General features: G+C 42.1%; 1 protein-coding gene and 1 pseudogene across 4 annotated transcripts in view; one reads left to right on the forward strand and one right to left on the reverse strand.

The window, feature by feature from the left end:
• PLA1A (phospholipase A1 member A) overlaps positions 1–9405 on the reverse strand; it is a 60974-nt gene that overhangs the window by 32664 nt on the left and 18905 nt on the right. For all 4 annotated transcript variants that reach the window (XM_015558503.1, XM_006755369.2, XM_006755367.2 and 1 more), the window contains exons 2-5: positions 6888–7089; positions 5284–5461; positions 4708–4816; positions 68–169 (exon numbers count right to left, since the gene is read on the reverse strand). In XM_015558503.1, coding sequence (XP_015413989.1) covers positions 68–169; positions 4708–4816; positions 5284–5461; positions 6888–7089 — 591 coding nt within the window. The remainder of the gene's footprint in view (positions 1–67; positions 170–4707; positions 4817–5283; positions 5462–6887; positions 7090–9405) is intronic.
• On the forward strand, positions 7219–7737 carry LOC102764209 (annotated as a pseudogene).

Below are 9405 nucleotides of genomic sequence, written 5' to 3' on the forward strand. Positions count from 1 at the left end.
GATATGTCAACCCCCTAGCCCTTACCCTGTGCTCATTCCCCCACCCCAGGAGGAACTCCCAGCTCACTGTCGGTGTCTGTGTGGATGGCTTCCACGAAGAGGGCATCTCCAGCATCCAGGCGCTCCTCCAGGCTGGCTCTGGTATACTCTGGTCCAGCAGGGTCCAGGCCTACAAGGACAGACTGATGGTAAAGACCCCCTTTCCCCTCAACCACAGGAACCCTCCCAGATCCACCACACACCTACCTTGATAGGGACAGATGCTACCACCCAAAAGGGCTCTTTTGTTTCAGAGTCCCCCAACAAGAACCCAAGAGTGGATAACTAACTCAGAACTCCCATAGCTAGGAACCCCTGTTCTGCTGTCTCTAACCTCTTAATGACCCAAGTCTCTGGCTCTACAATAAGCTTAATAACACCAACCATTTGTTAATGTGAGTGATATTAATCCTCATGGAGTAACAACAATAGTATAATTTTTGAGCAGTCACTATGTGCCAGGCCATCTGCTGAGCAGTTTTACACGCTCTAGTGCGGGAGGCTCAGTCCAGCAGGTCATAATAAATGCAAAAAGTCCTCAAAAGGCTGGTGGGCTTATATTACCCTGCTGCTGGCCAAACAGCTGAGGACAATTCCCCTAACCCAGCGGTTCTCAACCTGTGGGTCGCGACCCCTTTGGGGTTGAACAACCCTTTCACAGGGGTCTCCTAAGACCATCCTGCATATCAGATATTTACATTACGATTCATAACAGTAGCGACATTACAGTTATGAAGTAGCAACGAAAATAATGTTATGGTTGGGTCACCACAACATGAGGAACTATAAAAACGTGTAAATAAAAAGCCGTGGGTCCGGAGATTTGGAAAGCCACTCCACTAGAGAGCTGGTTTCCACCTGGCTTTCCCCATGCCTTCCAAATTTATATTTCTTGTCTAGCATATCCATTTATGTCACAGCCCCTTCTCCAGATTCCTGAACCCTTGCTGCAAAAAGACTGCGGCACTCTAGTCCTCACAAAAACATAATGAAGGAAATATTACTATCCCCATGTCTTAGTTTGGACCCCTTACTCTCTCCCTCCCAAAAAGCAGACCCTGAGACAAGAATTCAAAAATGCAAGCAGTGACTTCCAATCAAAATGATGGTATACATAGATGTGGTAGTCACATTCTCCCACAACCACATCAAAATTACAACTAAAATACCAAACAACCATCATTCAGAACTATCTGAAATCTGGCCAAAACCGAAGTCTTACAACTAGAGAATTAAAGAAGAAGCCATTTTGAGACTGATAGGAAGGGTGGAGGTGCAGAATGGGTTGTGGAAGTCTGCATGAGGAGCAAGGGATCCCAGCCCCACACCAGATTCCCCAGCTCAGGGTTCCAGAGCTGGGAAGAAAAGTGTCTGAAACTATGGGCCGTAAAAACCAGCAGGGATTGTGGCTGAGGGAATCGGAGGTTACTGGGATCCCAGATGTTCCCCTTAAAGAGCCTGCACACAAACTTACCAGATCAACTACAGAAGGACTGTGCACACAGCTCACACAGGGGCTCACCTAGAGTGACCAGCTCAGATGACTGGGAAGGCTAGGTCCCACAGGACATCTACTACATAAGGCCACTCTACCAACTCAAGGAAACATAACAGCTCTACCTAATACATAGAAATAAACACAGGGAGGCAGCCAAAATGCAGAGGCAAAGAAACACGTCACAAATGAAAGAGCACAAGAAAGCGCCAGAAAAAGAACTAAATGAAATTGTAATGAGAACTTCAAAGAACTTAGTGAGAAAATCAAAGACATGAAAAAGGACCAGTCAGAAATGAAAGATACACTAACTGAAATGAAGAATATTTTACAGAGATTCAACAGTAGAGTAGAGGACACCAAGAATCAAATCAAGAATTTGGAATATGAGGAAGCTAAAAATACCCAATCAGAAGAGCAAAAAGAAAAGAAAAAGAACCAAAAATATGAAGATAGTATGAGGAGTCTCTGGGATATGGGGGTTCCAGAAAGAGAAGAGAAGGAGCAAGGAATTGAAAACTTACTTGAAGAAATAATGACAGAAAAATTCCCCTACCTTATGAAATAAATAGACTTACAAGTCCAGGAAGCACAGAGAGTTCAAAACAAGAGGAACCCAAAGAGACCCATACCAAGACACATCATAATTAAAATGCCAAAGGTTGAAGACAAAGAAAGAATCTTAAAAGCAGTAAGAGAAAAGCAGTTAGTTACCTACAAGAGAGTGCCCATATGACTGTCAGCTTATTTCTCAACAGAAATTTTGCAAATCAGAAGAGAGTGGCAAGATATATTCAAAACAATGAAAAGCAAGACCTACCACCAAGATTACTCTAGTCAGCAAAGCTCGCACTTAGAATTGAAAATCAGATAAAGAGATCCACAGACAGGAAAAAGCTAAAGGAGTTCATCACCACCAAACCAGTATTACATGAAATGTTAAAGAGTCTTCTTGAGGAGGAGGAAGAAGAGAAGGAGGAGGAGGAGTAAGTAGTGCTGGAAGCTAATTCCAGCAGGTCATAAATGCAAGAAGTCCTCAAAAGGTTGATGGGCTTCTATATTCAGCAGGCTGAATCATATTACCTGCTGCTGGAATAGCTGAAAGCATTTCCCCAAACCTAAATATTTGCATATATTATTGCCTGCGCCTGACAGCTGAGGGCAGTTCCCCAACCTGACAATGCCTACAGTATACCAAATCTTACCTTTGATATGTATATCTGCTTTGCTTTAGGGCAATTTGTGTTAATAAAAAGCTAGGGGTGTAGAGATTCAGAGAGCTTGGTTACTGAAGTTAGGTCTCCTCTGGCTCCCCAAAATGCCTTCCAAATTTATATTTCATGTCTAGTTTATTAATTTACTCACAGCCCCTTTTCCAGATTCCTGAACCCTTCTAGATTCAGGGAAACACCCCGGCAAGAAGAAGAAATATGAACAATAAAATGACAATAAATACATATGTATCAACAGTTGAATCTGAAAATTAAAATGAACTAAGAAAGAATCTAATGAACAAAATAAACTGATGAATAAAATAGAACCAGAGGCATGAAAATGTGGAACAGACTAAAGAATCTCAGAGGGAAGGTGGGGGAAGGGATGGGAAGAGATTAACCTAAGAGCTTATATGCATATATACATAACCCATGGACACAGACAATAGGGTGGTGAAGGCCTTGGGTGGGGCAGGATCCAGGTGGAGGGGGAAATGGGGAAGGAAACTGGGGGGATACCTGTAATGCTCTCAACAATAAAAATTTAAAAAATGCAACTGGCTTATTTGAGAGATCACAGAAAACTAGTGAGGGAGTGGAAAATAGAGTGATAGAAGGAAGGACATTTTTAATGAATGGAGTATCACTTTGGGCAAGTAGGTCTCATCCCACTGGGGCTCCTCTGACAGGCTTGTAGAACATGACTCAGAGTTGTTGCACTGGATGGTAATTTCCGCACAACTCTAGCCCCTAATCGATTAACAGTAGCTCCTGAAGCATGAAGAATACTGCACTTTTGCAAGTATTTAGCATACTGTTTAAAGGTGATTTCCACAGTGGACCAAGAAGATATGAGCTATTAACCTAAAAATGAAAGATCTTTCAAAGTGAGAGGCAACACGCATTTATTTGATATAAAAAAAGAGTAGCTATTCAGAACCACTGATTCAGGCAGAAATCTACATAATGTTCTGATTAGGACACAAAGCAAGGGATAGTTACAAGAAAGGGAAGAGGAACCATTACATCACTGGAAGGAAGGCATTTCTATTGATGCAGATAAGCTAACATAACAACACGAATTCTAAACAGTGTTTTTAATTCAGTCCAGTAGTCATCAGCTGGTAGACATAATACCTCCTTTCCTTTATCCTTGCCAACAGTTCTTTGGGACACAATGTTGCTTAAGGCCCAGTCCGAAGGTTATTTTGCCCTGTTTTAACATTCCAAAGGTTTTAGGTATAAGATGTGCAAGGCAGTCCTACTGGGATGACAACTCTGACTCCATTTTAAAGTGTCTCCATCCTATATAATAAAAGGCTAATATGCAAATCAACCAAATGGCAGAACAACCAGTTCAATGATGCGCACTCACCACCAGAGGGTAGGCGCTCAATGCAGGAGCTGCCCCTTGATGGTCAGTGCGCTCCCACAGGGGGAGCACCACTCTGCTAGAAGCCAGGCTAACAGCTGGTGAGTGCAGCAGCGGTGGTGGGAGCCTCTTCTGCCTCCACCTCAGCACTAAGGATGTCCGACTGATGGCTTAGGCCCGCTCCTCCCAGGGGGAGCAGGCCTAAGCAATAGGCTGGACATCTCCCAAAGGCTCCCAGACTACGAGAGGGTGCAGGCCGGGCTGAGGGCCCTCCCCCCGCACCCCCACCCAGTACACAAATTTCATGCACCAGGCCTCTAGTTTATTATATTTTTGCATCACAGATGTAGAAACTGAGGCTTAGCAAGAACTTCATGGCTTCTTACACTGATATTAGAGCTCATGCAATAACACAATATCACTTTATGCAAAAGAGTCCCAATAAATAAATTTTAGTGATCATGGATGGCTTCATCATAACACCAAAAGGTTTGGCACTTCCCTCTGCTTGCCTCAACAAAGACATTTTCAGGGCATTCTTTCTACTTTTCTCCAAACCTGGGAGGATGGACAAGGAAGAATGTTACCTGTGATCCATCCCAACTGGCCTTTGTAGAAATGTCCCACCATGCCCCCAACGTGGGCCCCCAGGCTCACACCAATGATGTGGATGGAGGACTCTGACACACCCAGCACCTACAACAGACATTTACAGTGGGTTACATTTGGGACCCAGAGACCCCTGGTCTCACAGGGCCGCATTTTCCCCTGAGGCTTTAGCAGCGGAGGGCCCTGGGAATGACACAGGTGCTCCACATGCTGAGGTCAGGGGTGAGCGGGTTGGGGAGGGCAGAATCCTCATTCTGGTAAGCCCTTGCCCTCTTGCTGGGCGCTGCAGGGGTAATCCCCCTCACTTTACTTTTGGTGCCCAGTGTGAGTCATGAGCACATTCTCCGTCTGAGAGATGACCGGAGCCAGCCACTGGCTCTCTCTACCTGATATGCAGGGACCCAATTTACAGAGGAGAGGGAGAGAGGAGGAGATGGACAAGCCCCTTGGGTGGCTCTACTTCCACCCTAAATCTCCTCCTGTATTGCTTCACTCCTGCTAACCCCTCTCCCTTCCAGTGCAGCTGAAACCCCCATCGGCTCTTCTGCACCCACCAGGAGTTTACTGAGGAAACTGGAGATCTTGAGTCCCAGCTTAACCACATTTTCCACGGCCGAGAAGTAGGCACCTGTGGAGCCGTACACCCAATCCACGGCAATCACGTTAGCGTCTGCTGACCTCAGAAGGGCCCCGATGAGCTTCTCAATCCAGGAAGGCTTTGTTCCTAAAGCCCTAGTCATGGGGCCAAGAAAGGATAGAATAAATTATCTGCCAAATTGATATCCATTGTCATGGGAACCTCTGCTAACAGAATAAACCCAGAAAAAAGTCAAGACTAGGGAAGGGGGATACAAGGGCAGTAAGTCACAGCAATTTGAGCATAGGGAGGACAGTCCCAAAGTGACCAGGGCTTCTGCCTGCACGTAGGGAGCCTTTGTGTAAATTATGATAGGATGCCTCTTGTCCAGGTAGCTGCGGCTCCGTGCTAGACTCAGAACTCAGGCTGCATTTCAGCCTCCCAACCCCCAGCGCTTAGCCCCCAGGCCCCAGCCCCCAGCACTGTGTGCAAAACTTCAACTACACAAGCCATGTGCACTGGCCCTGCTTGTGTGATTTGTGGGAAAGAAAGGATAGATTTGTACATTAGAGTTAAGATTTGCAATCTTAATTCTAGAAAATAGGTACTTTCTTGGGGATGTTTTTATTTATCCATTCACTTATTTATTTCTTCAACAAATGAGCCAGGCAGTGTGCTAGGTGCTTTGCAGAAATTTAAAATAAAATAAAATACAGCCCCTATCATTCTGGAACTTACAGTGTAATAGCACTTTTGTAGAAAAAGAGAATGGTTTTTAAAATTTCAGAATGCTTTCTTCCCAATCAATTGGGATCAGGAAAGAAGTTTTCTCAATGGCCTGTCACAGCACAGGAACAATCAGAGCACATTCTCTGAGTGTGTGCTCATGGGACAGAGGAGCAGACTGACATTTGTCATGGAATGTGACTTTGGATCTAGGAGCACACACAGTGAGGAGCCCGATGAGCTTTTCAGCTCTATTAGCTATCCCTGGGTTGAGGGCACACACTCAGCCTTGGATAGTGGCTAAATGTAGGATTTGCCAGGCGAGAGACTTTGGCACATTCCTGAGAAATGCTAGCCTCTGGGTGGGACAGAAGTAGCATCCATAAGTGGTAGTTTCTTAGGTCATAAAACCAGGGAAGAAGTGAGAAAAGAAAATTCTGTATTTAAAAAACAACAACCTCAAGCTGTTACCCCTGAGTAATTGAGCAAAGCCCATGACTTCATTGGCTGAGATGAATCATACAACCACGCTTCAAGGAAGAAAGGTCATCTCTACAAACTCCCTTCTTCTCCCTTAGGCTCCATGGGCTGGAGTGATTTGTCCAAGATCACACATATTTATTGTTCGAGAGTGTGTAGACAAGGGCTGAGGGAGGAGTAACATATATAACCAACAGAAATAAACAACATAATATGGGTTCATGTTGACATGAGACACCTTTACAGACAGCAGGAGATGAGGGATGGGACCTGTGACAGTCAGCCAATTCATTCCTCCTCTTACTCCCCACTACCTTCCCATGATCACTTTCTAGCGCTTAGCACAGGCAATCCTATTGATTGGTTAGCTCCCACCTGAATCCATGGATTATTAGTTTGGTTCCCAGAGTGACATTGAATCCAGAGTTTTGAAGGTCACTATTTTCTTCAACTAGGTTCCCACAGTGAGGATCTGAAGGGGTGAAGAGGAGGAACTGGACTTTGAGATTGGTGCCTCGGAAGGGGCTGGCATTCTGGAAGTCAGTGCACTTTGGCTGTTCGGTAGGAGGTGTGTCTCCTGGAGGGAAAACAAAACAAAACAAGAGCAATGCAAGGTGAGGTCATCTGTTCTTGGGAGGAAAGAAAGATGTTCTTGAAAGGAAGGAAGGAAGAAACGGGCTGACAGCAGCATCAAGGTACAGAAGAAGATGGCAGTCTCCACAGGAGTTAAAGTTCCTCATAATTTTCGCTCATTGGAAGAACTTGGAAAAGGGGGGGGGGACCAATTGGGGGAAAAGGAGATATATGTAAAACTTTAGACAATAAATAATTTTTAAAAAATAAAAATAGAGTAAAAAAAAAGAGTAGGCAACAGGACGGTTAGTTGGGGCCTTAAAGATGGTGAAGATATGACACTTACAAGGTGGACAGGCATGATTATTGGGCCACCAAGGATAAATTATGAAAACAAAATATATATATTGCCTAAAAGTAGAATGTGGACCTAAATACCCAGAAGCTCCTCCATCAGTTAGATTTGTAATAAAAATTAATATGAATGGAATAAATAATTCCAGTGGAATGGTAGGTGCATGGAGCTTATCTGTATTAGCAAAATGGCAAAAGTCATATAGCATTAAAGTTGTACTTCAAGAACTAAGACGTCTAATGCTATCCAAAGAAGCTTCCACAGCAATCAGGACAAACATACAACAATTACTTTTAGTGGATCTCAAACTTGTCTTAAATCAACAATCTTCTACTCATGTTAATGTCTTGATTAAATATCAGAATGCCAACTGGTAAACATGACCTGGACATTTGTAAGAAGACACTTAATATATGTATACACATTATGTTTTCAGGTAACAGGAGAAAAAAAAATGCAGCACCATTTTTTAAGGCACTGTCATTTAAACATCAAGCTGGAGTGTTCAAAATAGAATTCAGGTTTACAAGATGAAAGTGTGGTGATTTTCACTAAAAAGTAAAAATCTCAAGAAGGAAAAAGAGAAATGGCATGCTTTGTCCATCTTGCTTAGAGAAAGAGCTTCCATTTAAATTGTCTAAAGTAGCAGGTACAATGAATATTGTCTCAAATTGTTTTAATTTTTAAGTAGTGTGGGTGCTGACTACCAATAGTATCAAAAATATGTTCAGGATTGTTTGGATATCTGTATTTATAATAAAAATAAATGTCATGGGGAAGATCAATGAATTTCTGTTGAAAGCTGTTCCTGTGAGTTACACGTAACAGACATGGTAAATATTTGTTTTTCCATGTCTTTGTTGGGCAAACCATGCATTTAAGTAAGTGAAATCAGCAAAAAGGAAACGGATGAATTGATATGTGATTTTTGAGATTAAAGTTAGTCTTAAAATGTAATTAAAATGTAGATCGTGTTCTCAGGAACTGCCATTTCTATTTTATTGATGTAGTACATGGAAAGTACCTTGCTGAGGTAGCAAAGACTGGAATTGTAGCTTTTCATCCATATAAACTTTTTATTGTTAATCATTTTTTATATATTTCTTGTGAATTGGAATTTGCAGAGTATTTTAGAGAACAAATTACTTGATTCGTTTAATTTCATCTTTGGAGAAGGAGGAATCCCAAGTATTATATTTCGACTTTGATTTCACCAGAAATGTATTAAAGATGTTTGAATTCTAGCAATTTTTATAGAATTATAGATTGTAATTATCCAAATATACATTCTATTTTGATTCATAACATCCTTTTTTTGGTGACATTTTTTCTCACAATGCTTTTAATACTGACTGGGATTAATTTATACATTCCACTTCTCTTTCACTTCAGCATCTGTGTAATTTTGAACTGATGTTCTGCTTTTACCAAAGTGAGAGGTTATTACCTTGGGATACATTCTGAAAACTTTTAAATTGGTAAGAGAGATTAAGTTGAATTACACTGATGTCATACAAAGAAGTCTGATGGTTACTAATCGTCTAAATCAATCTCTTTAAGAACTTCTGTTCCACTTTGAAAATGTGTCTTATCACAGGGGTGCCCCCTCTCACCACTCCTGTTCAACATAGTACTGGAAGTGTTAGCCATTGCAATTAGGCAAGAAGAAGAAATAAAAGGCATCCAAATTGGAAAAGAGGAAGTAAAACTGTCCTTATTTGCAGACGACATGATATTATACATACAAAACCCTAGAGACTCCATCAAAAAGCTACTAGACTTAACACATGAATTTGGCAATGTAGCAGGATACAAAATTAACCCCAAGAAATCTGAGGCATTTCTATACACCAATAGTGAACTTTCAGAAAGAGAGACTATAAAAACAATCCCGTTTACCATCGCACCAAAAAAATTAAGCTACCTAGGAATAAACTTAACTAAAGAGGTAAAAGACCTCTACTC

The sequence above is a fragment of the Myotis davidii genome, unplaced genomic scaffold, assembly GCF_000327345.1.
Source record: "Myotis davidii unplaced genomic scaffold, ASM32734v1 scaffold292, whole genome shotgun sequence".
NCBI lineage: Eukaryota > Metazoa > Chordata > Mammalia > Chiroptera > Vespertilionidae > Myotis > Myotis davidii.